We start from the raw sequence: 18,791 nt of genomic DNA on the forward strand, positions 1-18,791 counted from the left end.
ATCACGTTCGGTGCCCGAACAATGAGGCCGTCACCCAAACAGCGAAGATGTGCGCTAGGTCCGGTATGGGACATTAGGAAACTGGATGAAGACATGCTAGCATACCAGATCGAGGGCATGGAGTCCATAATTGGACACGCGGAGACCATGGTGACAGCGCTCATGGATAGGCTTAGAGCAATGTGTGATGCGGTGATGCCGAGAAAAAGGAACACGAAACGAAAGCCCCCTGTCTACTGGTGGAGTGACTCATTGCACCAGCTTCGGACGGAATGCATCAAGGCGAGGAGGCAAGCGCAGCGATCTAGAGGGCAACCGCACCACTCCCAGTGCATTGAGGTATATAAAGCGAAGCGAACTGAGCTTAAGAACGGCATATCAGCAGCAAAGGCGAATGCTTTTAAGGACCTGATTGATAGCGTAGACGACGACCCCTGGGGTCTCGCCTACAAAGTCGTAAGGAAAAAACTCAATTCCGCTGGTGCAGGATCTCCTCAGGACCCAGCCGCCCTGGCCAACATCGTGTCGGAACTATTTCCAAGCCAACACACGTTATGGCAACCCGCTGTTGACCCCCCCGCCTCTGACTTCCCGTGCATCACGTCATGCGAAGTCGTCGAAGCAGCAAAGAGGATCAGACCGAACAAAGCTCCCGGCATTGATGGTATCCCGGGCGTGATCGTCAAAGCAGCCGCCACCGCAAGACCGGAGGTCTTCAGGGATACATTCCAACAGTGTCTGCTGGACGGAGTCTTCCCCAAGCGCTGGAAAAAGATGAAGCTGGTCCTTCTGCCGAAAGGCAAGGGGCCCGCAAATGTTCCACGCAGTTACCGACCGTTGTGTCTGTTGGACATTGTTGGCAAGCTCTTTGAGCGCATACTGTACGCGCGCATTGAGCTAATCACTGAAAGTCCTACAGGCCTTCAGGGCCAACAGTATGGCTTCCGAAAGGGTAAAAGTACGCTCGACGCTCTCAAATCCGTAACAGACGCTGCCAGGAAAGCACTCGACGGTAACCGATGGTTAGGCGGCAGTAAGAAGTACTGTGCCATCATCACGCTAGACGTCAAGAACGCATTCAATACAGCGAGATGGCCCATTATCCTCGGGGCTATGCGCAACTTGGGCGTTCCCGACTACATACGAGGCGTAATTGGCAACTACTTCAGGGACCGTGTGTTATGGTACGTAACAGAAGATGGTCCAAGAAGCCACCAAGTCTCTGCAGGCGTTCCCCAAGGGTCGGTACTAGGACCGATCTTGTGGAACATTATGTATGATGGAATACTGAGCATTAGCAAGCCCAGAGGTGTGGAGCTGCACTGCTTCGCCGACGACGTTGCGATAACAGCGGTCGCCAAGACAATACCGGAGCTCCAGGACATAAGTAACGTGGCAATCACGGCGGCCATAGAATGGCTCGAAAAAGTCGGACTTAAAATAGCTGCGCATAAGACCGAAGTAGTCCTGCTGAGCAGCAGAAAGTCCGTTGAGTGCATGCGTGTAGAAGTCAAAGGAGTTGAAATCGCCTCAGCAGAAACGTTGAAATACCTTGGTGTTCTAATAGACCGAAGGCTCTCGTTCAAGGCTCACGCAAGGTATGCCAGCAAAAAAGCGGCAATGACAGCAGCAGCCTTGGCGAGAATCATGCCCAACGTGGGAGGACCCAGACTGCCGGCTAGGAGACTGTTAGTGGCGGTTTCAAAGGCAACGCTGCTTTATGCTGCGCCTATCTGGAGCTGCGTTTCCACAAAGAAAACCTATCTAGATAGTGCCCGCGCAGTATCACGGACAATGGCTCTCAGGCTAATCAGAGGCTTTAGAACCATATCGGACGACGCAGCGCACGCTCTGTCAGGCATTACACCCATTGACCTGGACATAAAGGGCAAATACCTTGCGAGTGAGGGATACACTCAATTAGAGATCAAAGAGTGGATTCGAGGAGTATGGCAGACCAGGTGGCAAGAGTCACAACGGGGACGCTGGACTTACAAACTCATTCCGCAACTAACGGAGTGGGCTGATTGCGAGCACAAAACGGTGGACTACCACATGACCCAGTTCCTCACGGACCATGGCTGTTTTCGAGGGTACCTATGTAGGTTCCGCCACGTGGATACAGCCCAGTGCCTTTATTGCACAGACGCAGTGGAAACCGCAGAGCACATCCTACTGCACTGCTCCAGGTTCGCCGAGGAGAGGGCGCAACTCGTGGCGCTCGCTGGGTCACCTCTCAGCCCGAGAGGCTTGGTTGCTGCTATGATGGCGGACAAAATCGTTTGGGATGGGGCTCACGTGATCATCGTCACCATGATGAAGCGTGTCCGTAAGGACGAGATGGCCAATCGGAACTATAGATAAGGAGTACCCCCGTATGTTGGCGGGGCAAGAACTCTACGACTGGTACGCTCAGTTGGTCGTAAAAAGGCGCTGCTGTGCACCGCAAAAGAAGATGGTGTGCAACTTGGCACCACATCCTGCTCACCGATGAAATACCTTGACTGGCAGTCCCGGTGAGCTTGACAAGGACAGGAGAGAGAGCGGAGGTTTTTGTTTAGTACGTAGGCATAAGCCCTCAGCTGAGGGTTATGAATCGTGAATGCCATCCAAGGACATTAGATGGTATCTTTAGAAGATTTCATTTTCCTGCCGTATATAATAATAAAAAAAAAAAAAAAAAAAACAGGGTCCTAAATGGCAAAATGCTACTAAGCCCACTTACTTACAATTTAGCTGAAAAATAAAGCGAACGAGAAACAGACAGGAAGAGAGGAACAAAATCATATGGCGAAAACGAGAGTGTAAAATTTTTGCATACATAAAACGAGGAGCAAAGCGTAAGGGCAGCAAATAAAACAACAACAAAATGAATCCAGCTTTATGGCACGCACCCACACAGGCGCACATATCATCTCACAAATACGCCACTTGACTTTATTCAGCAGCTATCGCAAGTGCCTTAATAGTGTGCGTGTGTATCCGTGCAGCCCCATGTGTGTGTGAGTGTGGACTACTTTCTGGTGCGGGCGGCACAAAATCCAATCAGCATAACGAGCTACAAGCGCCGCTGAGCGGCATAAAACGCAAAAAATATATATATGGCTGTGTGCGGGCTGTGATTGTATGGCCTGCGAGCGTGTGTGTGCGTATGTGTGCGTTGAGATGCACACACACAACACGCTCTTTTGGCCGAAACACTGCGAGAAATAATGCTGCTGGGGATAGAGACAAAGCCATAAGTCAAGACCAGATTCTAAGCCTAATAAATCGCTTTTGAATGCCAGCCCAAAGCCCGGAATGAATGAATTTAGCTGAAGGAGTTCAAGCAATTTTCCAAAAACAAACATTCAAAATCAATCAGGCTTTGATGTCTGACTATTTTTAATAGGCTATAAGTCATTTAGGTTTTATACCAATGCAATGATTTAAATAGTTATTGCATTGAATTTTACTTGAGTGGCAGCTCATAGCCAGGAAAAATTTGACAACATTTAAATCATCAAAATTAATGTCAAAAGATATATATGCGTTCGTATAGATGATCATTAATTATAACCAAAGAAAGGAAATCTTGTTAAATACGTATGATTAAATGGCGTTTATCTTTTAAATCTGAGTATAGGACATAAAGACATTTGGATTAATAGTGTTCTCAGCCAATTATTAATGATTTAGGAGTGTTGATTTTCATAATAGTTAGTAACGAATTCAAGCCAATTTCTACATCCTTCTCAGTCCCAAGTAAATTAAGTTGGGGATATTTTTCGCAGTTTGGCACGTTCATTCAACTCGCAGCTTGGCAACAACAAGCGAAGCGGCCAAAACGGCTCAAACTCAATGCTTTCGCTGAGGTAGACAAGCGCACAAGTGTTGTTGCTTTTATTGTCGGTGGCGAACAGTAAAAACATTGCCAAGCTCAAAAGTGTGTCGACTCGTCACAAACAAGCATACACACTCGCACTCACACTCACGCACAAACAAATGAAATAAAAGTAAACCCATTTACACCACACACACAGTCGGTAGTCCTTTTTCCAAACCTCCCCTCCTCTCCTCATCCACACTTTTTTTTTTATTTTTTTCGAGGGAAGGAGGATTGGCGCCAACTGCTTGGCAAGCTGCAAATGTGGGACATTTGGCAGTCGCAGTCGCATTGTTAACTTTCTTTGACAGCGGGCCAAAAAACAAAAATAAGGGGTAAAGCTGGAGGGGAGGTGTTTTGGGGGACAGAGGAGGATACCAGGGAGGACCACCCGGGTCCATGTCCTCAACTCAGCGCCAATGTTGCTGCTGCTTTGCTCGATGCAGATACAACTGCACGGGTGCATGTTATATTTATGGCACAAAATTGCAGGCACAGCAGCGGCAAATTAACACAGCACGAATGCAAATTTGGAGCAGCGGCCAGCCTGTTGCCATTTCAGCCATTTCAGCCATTACCATTCGAGAGCCCATTCCCATTTCGACCAATTGATTATTTGCCCGGGTATCCCACATGGCAGCAACTGTGAAAGCCCCGACTCGGTCATGGCCAATGTTCCACACATGTACATGTACATTCATATACATATATATATATATATTCCCATATAGTATATCCCTGCTGCGTTGGGCGTTTGCGTGAGCAGTGGGCGTGGCATTCTGGTCACCACAACGCACTTATCGCCCATGCACAGCACGTCGGCCATTCGGAGTGGAGAAAAATGCTTATAAAGGATTAATTCGATTCCAATATTCACATACGCATTCGCAAACGCATTTTGCATTTCGCATTTTGCATTCGGCATCCGACATTCTGAACTCGGCATTTTGTATTTTGCATCTCCGGACTGTCCAAGTGCTGGTCAGCAGATATATCTGGGATATTGCCGGTCATTGTGGGCATTGTTTTAAATGCCCCAACCATAATGATTGTTGCAAAATGGGAGCGAGAAACAGAAAGTGGCATTTCCAGAGTATTGAATGGGATGCACTCTGCAGGCCGGAGATAAAAGTATTAAATGCTTCAATTAATAAATACTCGTTAGCTTTGGAATGCTTGAAAAATGGGCAACTTCATTTAAGTGTTCCGACAAAGGGAAAATCTTAACTGAAGAAAATCTGTACAAGCATTTTTGCGATATTCGGGTAAATGGCAAGATTTACTTGGCATTGATACTAATTTACAGAGCATTCGTACTTCAGATTGAGTTGCACCAAAAAATCCTTGGCATAGTCTTTTGTAGCTCGTTGAATGTGTTGAGCTGCGATGGCAATTTGCATTTTTCATGAGTGCCAGGCAACGTAATGGATTCCCTGGGCAACAGATTAAAGCTGCATTACGGTGTCAAGACCTTTTAAATTTTCAATTTCCCACCTTCAGTGTTGGCCAGAAGGATATTGCAAGTTTAATTGCATTTATGGCTGCATTCGCATTCGCAAAACGCATTAACACACCGACAAAGGCCGTAGCCGGACAGTTGGGTGCGCGCCATAGATTGAGATGCACATGCGTTTGATGCACCGGGACAGATAGCCAAATGGCATGTTAATTGGCCTAATTCGATAGCCAATTGAATTAAACACCACACATGCACACATGCTTAAGACCGTGGAGTGGCTTAAATCACGGAAATTTTCGGTCCACACAAAATGATTCAGCAGACACTTTGATTTTGCGGCAGCGACATCGATATGATTATCGAACAAATCAGTTAGTACCTCGGCGCTAATTGTTAATTACCCATGCATTTCAGGTCGCATCGCCCACCACAGGAGGCTGCCACGCCCCACGCCCCCTCTCCAGGAAGCAGGACGCACGGCACACCACACCCCCATTCCCAACATGGGCAGCGGACACTATTTCTGGGCGATCTTATACTTTGCCAGCCTGTGCAGTGCTTCACTGTAAGTACCCAACGTACTATTCCACCAATCCGATTCACACAATTACTCGTATCAACACTCGCACCACAGTAGCTGCAAAATGTAAACCGCTTCATAACTTGTCTCCCGCTCCACTTACCATTTATTTAACACGCTTACTTTTAACTTAATAAATTTGTTGCCGCGTGGCTCTTGTTGCGCGTGTTTCACACTGCTCTTGGCCGGAAGTGGCGCTCAAAATTCGATTTACATACAATTGTCATTAATTTGGCCAAGCCGCGCCTCGTTGTGAAGTAGCATTGCCGATATATACAACGAAATCCCTATCTATATACACTGAGAATCACTTCGTACCAGCACCAGCGTATATCTAGGGTTTAGACCAATTTTGAATTAAAATAATTAGTTTCTTTAAGAAAATTATGAATTTGAATTTATATAAAATGTATTGAAGGCATTTTGAACAATCCAACTAGGGATAGGCATTATATTAAATCTTTGTCTATATCGGATTTGGTACTTCACGATGAACTACCAGTGTAGTTTAAAAGCCATAGTTTGCATTTAAGTTGTCGCTTATTAACGAACACACGCCCAGCATTTAGTCGCCTCGATCTACTTGAATTTCCATATACTGCCTTACACACACTCACGCACACACTCCACCAGCAGGACACATTATAAAAATGTAATTAATTTTCGTGCAATTTTTTGTCGGAGCATAAATTTTGGAATTATTTACGCTCAAGTCGAGGTCAGAGTCAGCAGCTATAGTATGTGACTTTGCCTGGGCTTTTGATAAGTGCGACTGTGTATAATAGCAACGATAATGATAAAGCGAACACTAGCGTACACTTTCGATGATTTGTACATACTTATCTTTGAATATCAACAATAACGTGCTGTAAATTGTATGCAATACTTTTGTTTTATGCGATTTTTCAAACCAACTATTACTAACAAATTGCTGAGCTAATGTTTTTCCAAAACTTCAATACCATTTAAATATTTCGACTTTCAAATTGCCCAATTAATTGAAGCAAACATTTTTAAATTATACATGCGTACCTATCCGTATCCTGATTTCAGAGCAAATAATGCCAAAATAAATTTCCGAGAAAAGGAGAAAAAAGTCTTAGATCAAATTTTAGGTGCAGGCAAATACGACGCCCGAATACGACCATCTGGAATAAATGGCACAGGTGAGCATAACTTCTGATTAACCCATATAAAACTAAATTTAACTTAACCATACCGTAAATATGTATAACTTTTAATGGTTGCTTTAATTCCGATTTCCAACCACATTCGTTTGCTTTTATGATTCGTTTTTCTTTTGCCTTTTCGTTCATTATACAAAATGTGTAAATTTATTGGTAAAAGCTATCGTTAGGAAGCTATATGAACAAAATTATGAAATTCTAGCTAATGTAAGCCTCTGTTTAAGTTAAACGAAATCCAATATCGACTCATCTCTAATGTAGCCTAGAGTGCCAATCAGATCAAGCAATACTTAGCCTAGTTAGATCAGCTCAATAAGTTAATCGTTTTACATTTACGTCGAAAACTCACGTTTAAACCAAACTTTATGCCAGATGGTCCCGCCATAGTCAGAATCAATCTATTCGTTCGCAGTATTATGACGATTAGTGATATTAAAATGGTAAGTCGCACTGAAACGGAGTCAGTAAATTCGATATCGTCACTCGAAATCGATAGATTGCCCACCAAAAGCCCACCATCCCTTTTGTCCTGACTGTCTCTTAGTCTGTTTCTTGCTACCTCACTCTGCCTCCTCATCAAGAATTAGAAAACACTAAAGTTGCCTTGGTAGCTCTTGCAACTCACACACACTCTTTAAAGTACACATAGCCAACACAATTCACTTGCAACAGCCACACAACACACTTGTATTTTGCGTTTTACGTTGACTCGTTCTCTAATTCTCTCGATACAAGCTACCTTATATATATTGCGTATATACCATATACATCCAATGCTAAGTATTTGCGTTTGATTTTTGCCACATTTCGGCAGTTTGTACCAGTACCTGTCCTTCCTGTTTGTACATTTCTGTTTCCGTTTCGGTTCGTTTCAATAAACAGCGTTCGTTGAGTTTCATTTAAGATAAACAGCAAATAATACACGGAAAAAAGTCGAGCTAAAAACATTGCCTACTCTTCTGCGCGCCCCTGTTTCATTTTCAAGGATTACTATTGGTGAACAAACTCCAACTTAAACTGAATTCTTCAGACTTTCCGAATGAAAAACTTTTACTTTATTAAGTTTACATTTTTACACACTTTTGAGTTGAAATTTTAAAGCCAAATACACTCTTTTAGTGAACATTATCGATCCTTCATTTCAATTGATATCGGGTGAAGCTTTGACAATAATTTTCCCATCACAAGTAAAAGTGGCATTCGAAATGAAATGAAATACTTTATCAACCAACTATAAGCACTCTTTGCAAGTATGCATTTTTTCATAGGTTATTTCATTTCAATTATCAAAATGTTTTGATTTCATTTGCAGTTCATTTTATTGTTGTCATGTTGACTTTTAGCGCAGCAATGACATCATTAAAAATGTAAGGGCAGGATAAATATTTGAAAATAGCCCGACACATATTCATTCACATACAAATAGTCTGAATCACCGACTGGGAATGACCATTAAACAGGGCCCATAAATAAGCTTTTAAATATATACTCTGTATATTTGCCAGTTCGATAAATATTAACTATTAAGGCATATCAATTAGCACAACCCACTTTGCCCTTCGGCATTTGGAAACAAATCACACAGATTCAGTTGTAATTTGTTCATACCACACATTCTTACGTACCACACCCCCGACACCGCCAACACCCCTACCACCCCCTATAAGCCACCCTCGAAGGTCACAAAAACAACTCATAGACAAACAACGCAACTTTAGTAACGTACATAAATTCTAGCTTAACTTAGGTATATAAAAAACGCAAACAAAACGAAACAAAAATCGAGAAGAAAATATTCTTTGACTTAGCTTAGCTTTGTAAGCAAAACTGGAAGCGAACTTGCTTAGCAACTTTTGTATCCTAGCAAGTAAGCAAAAAGGAAAACAACAACCGGGAGGAAGGCTATAAAATAAAACTTTATTGCAGAGAGAGAGAGAGCCACATAAAGGCATAAGGAGTGCCTTTCCTGAAAATTTGGTAGATGGAGGCCACCATCTCCATCTCCGTCTCCGTCTCCATCTCAATCTCCACCTCCTTCGCTCCGCTGGTCATTTTAAGTTTGTTTTTAGGGGTTGGACCCTGAGGCAGCTGTTAAAATTTGTAGTATATTACATTGAAAGTATTGTGCAAATCGGTGAATATGTCTGTCTATCTATCATGTATCGCCTGCAGATGGTCCAGCTGTGGTGCGCGTCAACATATTCGTTAGGAGTATATCGAAAATCGATGATGTAACCATGGTAAGTCGGCGCATCCGCAGCCAATCAAATCCACATTAAAACCCGATAGAAATTCAGACCCCACCCCCTGACCGACCGCAAGTGGATGCTCAAGTCGTAACCCCTGTCCCGGTTCACTAGGTTCTCTGAGTCCCTGTTCTGAACTGTTGACCCCGTTCTCTGTGTTCGATAGGGCTGTGTTTTGATCCTTTACTCGATTTAGTGCTGCCAGGCGTCGGGAAACCAAGACACTCGAATTGATACTAAACTATATATGTATAAACATGGAAAATATTATATATGCTAACGTACAAATCTTTATCAGATATTGGTATCTATAATACATAACACTTTGTTTGATTGAATATCGATGTGATATGATTTCGTACTTGAGTTGTATGATTTACGTAAGATTAGCCTTTTTGGTTTGGGTTTTTAGAAAACGAAATTGCTCAATTGGTTGGTTTTTTTTTTTTTTGAGAATTGCATTAAATTAGATTTCTTCGTTTGTACGTTTGCATTGGTAACTTGAATTAACTCACTGCATTTTTCTTTTTTCTCATATTAACAAATTGTAAGATAAACCATTCAGTTTGCTGTTTTGTAGACAACCAAAAGAAATACAAAACATTGTGAAAAAATGTCTTTTTGGATCTCTTTCCCACACAGTCTCTGTCTCTATATTTCTCTCACAGCCTCGAAAATATTTGTTTCGAAACATAAAATAACCAAACTTAGTTAAATTTCCTTACTTCTCTATCTCTGTCTCTTTCTCTCTCTACCTATCTGTAAAAATTTATGAATTTATATTAACAATTATTAATTAACTTATCAACCTCATTACGAATTATTTATAACTATGATGAGTGTTGCAGATGCGAACCATCTATTTAGCCTCGGTCTAATAATTAATTATATACAAACTTAATTTTATTATGCCATTTGCTTATTAACAAAAATTATCTGTGAAATGGAAAATGTTGTTTAATTTATGCTACTCTATGTACTTAGTGAAACAATAAATTCAATTGTGAACTGTTAATTTTAATCGTGTGCTTTGTATGTGTGTCCCCAACTATGGTTTCCCAGCCCATTTCCCAAAAAAAGAAAAACAACTTCCGCCCAATAAAAATCGTTTCGCCATTTGAATATGGTCTTTTTATTTTACGCCCTTCAACAAACACAACGCTAACATGAAAATTATCAGACGCTTTTAGATTCGAAAGCAATATTAAATTAATCCGTTCTAGTCGACAAAGGGAAAACTAATTGAAAATGTGTGGCATGCATTTTTCAAAAAGTATTTTCAGTGAGAGTATTACACGAATAAAACGAGAAATACATCTATTCGATTGGCAAAATAACTAAATACATTTTCAGATTTTAGACGATACAAACATAAATATTGAACAGAAATAAACTAAAACAAGAACCAATTTCATTTTTCAATGAGATCCATGCAGACATTTTCTCTACGCATTGATTCGAATTTCAATTTGTGTTCTCGTTGATATTAAGTTCTTGTTTATTTTTTTTTTATGTAACTACATACATTTCGCTCACACATGAAATTCATCAAAAATTTATAAGATAAGAGAGCGTATCCTATTTAAGTTAGTGTGTAAGTGAGCCTAGATTAAGGACAATTCGGCGTAAGGATGGCGGAAAAATGAGAAATGTGCAGAACCAATTTTGATATGATGATTGATTTTAGATAATAAGGCCACCAATGTGTCGGTGAACATGTTCCTGCGCTCCATTTCGAAAATCGACGACTACAAAATGGTGAGTCCTGGATCAAGCACAGCAACAGCACACTACTACTACGACCACTCCAACTACTACAGATACAAACGATTAAGTTCCAAGCGCTTACTCTCACTCTGCTCTAATTGTGCGTGCGTGTGTGTGTCTACAAAAGTTAATCCAGTAATTTGGGCTTATTAAATAATTGCATTAATAATACATACATGTCCTTCGGTGTGTCTGTGTGGGCGTAACTGGGTGTAAAATACATTAGTCGAGTTGTGACGATTCTAATAGTGGGGTCTGTGTCAGTGGAATCTGTAAATTTTCTTTGTACCTGCAACCTGTACAAGTTAAGCAAGCTGAATATGTTAACAATATCAATGTACTTGTATCATACAATTATCCATAAATACATATCCCTGTACCTGAAATGTATAAACGAATACTTAATATTATTTTACCTCCTATTTTCTTTTAATTTTCGAACTTGAAAGCAAAACCTGCTTAAAGCTTTGTCTCCACCGCCAGCCGACGTCACTGCCAGCGAGTGCCAAGTGTACAAGCAAATCGAAACCACGATTCTATGAACTAAGTTTTAGTTGTAACTTAGGCTAGACTTAAGGCTTAGGTCGGAACCACCGCACGACAAAAACAGACGCTCACAACCACCACACCCACCACAACCACAACCACCAGCATTAAACCACCGACATTGAAAACATAGCCCACAAATGCCGCCCACACCACCGCTCATTCAGTTCAGTTCTGTTCCGTTCGATTCGGTTCGGTTCGGTTCGGTTCTTTCACTTACCTTCATCATTTTAAGCCACCTTGTTCCAGCCAGCTAGCCAGCCAGTTTTGGGCTCAATAAAACCAATTGAAAATGCTTACCACACACTAAGAAAACCGAGAGTGTTTCAACTCTGTTTAGGTACTACGATAGGGTTAACTGTAAGTACAAACTAGGAGATATCATGCCAGTGCCGCCGATAAAGCAAATAAAACTAATGAAAAAGGAAAAACGAAACGGGGAAAACCATTTATTGTACAATCTCCATTTGTCCAGTTCGGTTTCCGCTGTCAGGAAAAATGCTGGTAAAAAGCGGACAGCTCCGACAGCCAGCGGCTGGCACAAAAAACTCACAGCACATTTAATTTGCATAAAAGAAACCAGTCATAAATAAAAAGCAATTATTTGTAATAATTATTCAAATTTATTTGTTTTCACTCTGCTTAATTGGCAAGTGTTTACAATAACATTTCCCCCTTCTGGGATTCATTAAATCACGAGTAAAATATTGTACAACATGTTGGTTAACTAACATAACAGCGATTTTAGTTGGATTTAGTTGATCTTTTAATTAAAATCCCATATACTTTTTCCAAATCCCATCTCTTGTGGAATGGCATGAGTGTTAACTATATACAAATCTGTTTTATTAGCATGCATTTTAACGATTTCTTAGTTGATTAATATTAATTGACTTCAAATAGGGTTTGTATTGCAAATGGCAGCCAGAAGCTTAGCTAATGGAAGTCAACTGAAGCCTTACGACTCTTTCCCAAGTCGTTTCAACTCATATTATTTTTGGCTAACGAACATAATATATATGTTTAAAGAATACGTATATATATATATATATTTAAGTAACATCATTTTTCATCAGTTCTCAGAGCACATTTAAGAATTATTAAGATATTTTTAAGTTACACTTAAATATGTTTTCAGCTTTTGTTTAAGAGAAAGACTTAAAAAAAAGTTCTGAATGTATGTATAAGATGCCTTGCTTTCTCCATTTCGCCTGCCTGTTTTGCTTTTGTCTTGACGTGCTTTTTGCCTGATCTTAGCCTGCTTGCCCGTTTTGAAGTTTGAGTATGCAACACGTTGCATGCGGCATTCGGTTGCATTTTGTGCAGATATAAAATATTTATTAGCCATGACAAACTATACCATCAACCCGAACAATGCCGAGTACAATCTAAACCAGCAGAAGCCCAAGCCAAACGACAGTTAACCACCATACTCTCTATATATACGAATATCAATATATACCACTCAGTTATACAAATAACAACTACTTCGCCTCGCCTTGCTCGCTCTTTCATACTCCAACAAAAACAATCTTTGCAAAAGTAAAGCTAAAACCCCTCCAAACCAAAAATCAAATTCAATTAAATAAATCGAACTGCAAGCCACCCCATTGAAAAAGTCCTCTTAACACACAAGCTAAAAAATTGAGAAGAAAAGAAAACCTGAAAGAAACTCCCCTTTCAATTCGACAAAGAGAAATTTGCATTGTAGTTCAGATTGAGTTCCCCCAAAGCCCCCAATTTAATTCGTCTACTAATGAGAATTTTTCCCCTGGCCATTCAACCACCACCCACCCACCAATCCGGCGAATCCGACGTCCACAGGAGTACAGTGTGCAGTTAACCTTCCGTGAACAGTGGACGGATGAACGCCTCAAGTTCGACGATATCCAGGGTTAGTTCAATTTCGCTTCATTTCAGCTTTAGAGTGTTTTCAAGACATATCCATTTCCAGGTCGCCTAAAGTATCTGACCCTGACGGAGGCGAACCGCGTGTGGATGCCCGATCTTTTCTTCTCGAACGAGAAGGAGGGACACTTCCACAACATCATCATGCCCAATGTGTATATTCGCATCTTCCCCAACGGATCTGTGCTATATAGTATACGTATCTCGCTGACATTGGCCTGCCCAATGAACCTAAAGCTGTATCCGCTGGATAGACAGATCTGCTCACTACGGATGGCCAGCTGTAAGTTAAGATTAATATATTTAACAGGGTATTTTAAGCACCTTACCATACGTTAAGGCCGCACATTAGATATAAATCTAGTTACGTCTTTCTTTTTATTCAAATGATAATGTGCACTTTAATGTAATAATGTAATAATACAAAATATTTGTATCCTTTGTCCCAAGGTTTTTATCTTTATCTGGTCTACAAAGACTAAACATATTTTGAAAATATTAGAAATCTATCCCCTTTTTTTCTAAATCTAAATTAATATCCATTATTTTAGATGGCTGGACCACCAACGACTTGGTCTTCCTGTGGAAGGAGGGCGATCCCGTACAGGTGGTAAAGAACTTACACCTACCTCGCTTCACACTGGAGAAGTTTCTGACTGATTACTGTAACAGTAAAACCAACACCGGTACGTGGGTTCAGAATGTGTGTTCCACAGTGTTCCTTATAAGCCGATTTTACCTTCATTCAATATTAACTTAACTATTCTAATAGTACTCCTCTACTCGTACTCGAACTCGGCTTGTTTCGTTTCCTCGCTGCGTTGCGTATTTTGCTTGCATTTGTAATAAGTGTTCCCTTGAGATTGCATGCCAAGTGGTTTAACTTTAGCTCCAATCATATCGTAAACACTGGGTCCCAACTGGAAAATATTATAAACGGACCCATAACCACTTCATAGCAAGCACATACACGCATATACACCCACAATTACCCAACCCACACTCACACCCTCACCCTCACCCACACACATCCATTTATATATAGACGTAGCGACTTTCATAAGATGCCGTTCACACATGCGCCATTTCAATGAGCATATCGTTTTGGGCCGTTATCAATGCCCGAAACGCATAGAGCCAACATTTTACGATGTAATTCGCACACTTGCACACACGTGCCTCTATATAAATGTATAGCTGTATATATATATATATATATATAATACCCAACCCACACACCACATACAGATCGTTTACCTTGCTGTTTTTTATGAGCACTTTGAAATCTGCGCGCGTTTTAAGTAAATGTTTACCTTGGCGAACAACTATTCAGTCGAGGACGAGGCGGCGAGAAGGTATCGAGGGGACTCCCCATCGAATGCGAAACGGAAAATGAAGGCAAAAATGGCAAAAGCCGTACGGAAAGTAAATTAATCGAGGAAATTGTCTGCGACGTTGTTTAAACTTGCACAAAGACGCTGGCTGCACCGAAGATGATGATGATGGCGGCAACAAGGATGTGAATGTAGATATAGCTGAAGAAGTGGAAGTGGAAGTGGGAATGGGAATGGGAATAGGAATGGAGGCAAACAAGAGGGCCAGATTTTTATACAAGTTGGCAAATTGTGTGTCAGCATATTAGGATAGTTTACGGCAGCCAAAGCAAACAGAAACGCGTATTTGTCTAGTGGAGAAGGCTCCACCTGAATCAAACCCAAAACCCGCTGACACGAAGTTTGTTTGCTTACAAATTAGTGAAGGAAGACCAAAGACACCCTCTCTCTTAGTGGGTTGGGCCATCATCCCCATCATCCATCCACAAATAAGTTAGCATGAGCCTGAACTTCATCATTCCCGATTAAAAAACCAAAACCAAAATCAAATACCAAAAAATCATTCTCATTTTAGCTCAACTATATTTAATCTCAACTAAATATGACTTTTTCCACCTAGACGTTGCGTAGTTGTTGCAATTTAGATCTCTCGCCTTGAACTTAGTTGCTCACCTAAAGTTTATTAATTTCATATCTTCTATGAGCGTTGAACGTTGAACGGACATAAAGAGCCAAGCGAACGAACTCTAGTAACGGGCTCAAGAGTCAAATGCGAATCCCGGCCAAGAGAAAGAGTCATCGTTTGATTGATGATGGCCAGTTGCACAGCCAGCAAAAGCAAGGCAAAAGCCGCAGTGCGATTTGCTCCAGCTGCGAATTACGGAGACCGTAGACCAGACCCAGATTCAGACCCAGATTCAAAGACCCAGACCCAAAACCCAGACCAAAGAGCCGAGCAAATAAACCACACACGCAGCAGTTAAATGCAAACAGGGCGTATGAGTGCTCCTCCTCACAGGCAAACACTGAGAGAAATTCGAACAGCACACGCTCAATGCGCCAAATCGCCGAAAATCGAACAAATGAGAACCAATCAAAAGCAAAAATATGAGAATGTAAAATAATAAACAACTTTGTCTTGAAGAGTATGGAACGCTTTGCCAACAAATTAACGGAAATGAAGCACAAGAAAGGGGCGTGGCCCATCGCTAGCGCGCGGGAGGGCGGTTTCGGGGGCGGGGGCGTGGCAGCAGCGTCTGCCAACCGGAAGCGAACGGAATGAAAATCAGAACCTACAACAAGAACCAGCACACAAAAGCCGTCGAACTTCATTTCCGTTAAGATTTTTGTTGCAAAAGTCAGAAATTGAATTCATGTTGATACTTTTTGCCTATGATGCAATTTTTCATTTGATTTTATAATTTTCCACTTTCTGTGTGCCACCTACCTCCTTACTTATCCCCCCACTCTTGACATTTCTTTTTTGTTTTCCTGTAAATACATTATGTCTTCTTAAGCCCGCCTACCGCCACAACCCCACCCACTGACTTTGTATGATATGTTTTTACCCAATTTCGTTTCGTTTTCGTTTTTTATCTCCTTTGTTTTGAAAAACCCACTTTTTGTACATACCCGAAAAGTCTCTCGGCCCGAACAAAAAATCGTCTGTAAATGTGTTTTAATTTCTTTTCTTGGCAAAATTTCTAAGCAAGACACTTTTTATGTTCCCTATTTATTGGATGGCATTTCTCTGTACCTTGTATTGGATATCTATCTGTGTGTATATACCTACTAAAACTGTGTGTGCGTGAAATTTAAGCAAACGAAAGCCAAAAGCTGCAAACGATACCTCTCTTATGACATCCTCCCGTACATTTTGAGTTTGACACATTTTATATACCTTGTATACTCATAGGTGAATACAGTTGCCTCAAAGTCGATCTACTATTCAAGCGAGAATTCTCATATTACTTAATACAAATTTATATACCATGCTGTATGTTGGTCATTGTATCATGGGTATCATTCTGGCTGGATCAAGGAGCAGTACCGGCGCGAGTGTCACTGGGTAAGTACGCATTTTCAATTTGCCTCCTCAACGTGTCAACAAAATGTGTGTTATAATATCTACTAAATTTTTGACTATTTTATAAACATAGCCCAACGTATAAGTATATAAAAAAAAAGATTTGAAATCGTTGCCAGATATGTTCCTTTTTGCCATTCCTAAAATTACGGCTTAAAAACAAGGAAATAATATTACCATCAATCAGCATTAAAGAACCAGCGTTATATTACACAAAAAATTATTTTCAGAAGTTCCAATAATACAAATAGAATATCTCTATTGATCTATCAAAAAACTTAACTTAAATCAATCTTCTTTGAAGATATTGTTTTTACCAGACGCTTTTTAAGCTAATCCACGCACTTTACTTTAATTATAAAATAGTCAAGAAACAAAGTAAATATTTTGAAAAAGTAGTAGGTCTTAAATATACACTCCAACCATAGTCTAGAACACCAGTTTGTTGGGCACTACTCCATTACCTAACCCCTTTTGCAGGTGTCACCACCCTGCTGACCATGGCCACCCAGACGTCGGGCATAAACGCCTCCCTGCCGCCCGTTTCCTATACGAAGGCCATCGATGTGTGGACAGGCGTGTGTCTGACGTTCGTGTTCGGGGCCCTGCTCGAGTTCGCCCTGGTGAACTATGCATCCCGATCAGGTTCGAATAAAGCTAGTAATTGAACTTTTATATGCTTCTTAACCACGTATAAATGTTAATTAATCGATGGTGTTTATCTTTTTTCTGTTGTTTTATTGTACTGAGTGATATCGAATATACTATACGTACATATCTATAGTAACCACATATAAATGTCTACGCATACTGTACATACAGCAACTCTGAAACTCTGAAACTCAGAACCAACGTCACACTCTCAATATCTCACACACACACGAGTTACTCACTGTGGACCGTTATATCAGAACACTCACACACGCAGGACCGGCGTGGCTCACACAACAACAACAAGAACTACAACCAGTCTCGGGCTATATATCTATCGAATATCGAATGTCGAATATATCCATATAGAGTACACCCAGCGTACTTGTCTATATTTCCGAGCGAAAGCCCAACGATTTAGCCGTAGTGTTTTTGATCGACTTTTTTCCCTTATTTACTTTTCACTTTGATATCTAACCACAAAATGGGTTCATCGTGTGTATCAAACTAATCCAACTTTTTGTTTTACTCTCTTATTTCATTGTGCGCCCACCATTCATCGACATGCATACGAACATATACATGCACAATCCGCAAACTACATACCCACACCCAAACGCACACACCAATACCAATGCCAATACCAATACCAAAACCAATACACACGAACCACGAACTTTAAACGCGTTTGAAAAAACACATAAACCGAAAATTGTAAACAAATTGGTCGAATTTCCTGTCGAATTACTACGATTTGTTCGGTTCCTTGCTGTTGTATAACAAACTGCTTGTAAATAACTACAAACTGTGTGTATATCCACCGATCTTTGTGGTAAACGAACTATGATTTGCGTAACCCCGACCTCGTCGATAAAATTGCACCCGATTAAATGTTTGACTATTATTTGTATTTATTTTTTTGTTTGATTTTGTTAAACATTTCGAATTGTTTAACGTTTTCTGTATGTGTGACTCTCTTTCTGTCTTTCTCTTTCTGACTGTCTCTATCTCTGTCTCGCCTAACACTATCGCTGTCTAACTGTATTAACCGTGTTTAACCTGTGCATCCCAACTAACACACCCAAAAAACCTGTAAAAAAAAAAATCCAACAAAAAATCCAAAAAAATAAAAAACAATCCAACTGCCGTGGAACAAATAAAT

The 18,791-nt window shown here is 40.7% G+C and overlaps 1 protein-coding gene across 11 annotated transcripts in view, besides 1 other annotated feature; it reads left to right on the forward strand.

The window, feature by feature from the left end:
• Positions 1–2,686: part of a mobile genetic element that runs on past the window's edge.
• Positions 1–18,791, forward strand: part of GluClalpha (Glutamate-gated chloride channel subunit alpha) — a 44,517-nt gene that overhangs the window by 16,076 nt on the left and 9,650 nt on the right. For 3 of the 11 annotated variants that reach the window (NM_001300481.1, NM_001300479.1, NM_169873.4), the window contains 8 exon segments: positions 5,739–5,889; positions 6,958–7,070; positions 9,264–9,331; positions 13,475–13,544; positions 13,605–13,841; positions 14,110–14,244; positions 16,808–16,960; positions 17,459–17,638. In NM_001300481.1, coding sequence (NP_001287410.1) covers positions 5,828–5,889; positions 6,958–7,070; positions 9,264–9,331; positions 13,475–13,544; positions 13,605–13,841; positions 14,110–14,244; positions 16,808–16,960; positions 17,459–17,638 — 1,018 coding nt within the window. In that variant the 5' untranslated portion in view covers positions 5,739–5,827. 11 annotated transcript variants of the gene reach the window in all.

Source organism: Drosophila melanogaster, chromosome 3R (assembly GCF_000001215.4).
Source record: "Drosophila melanogaster chromosome 3R".
NCBI classification, from domain to species: Eukaryota; Metazoa; Arthropoda; class Insecta; order Diptera; family Drosophilidae; genus Drosophila; species Drosophila melanogaster.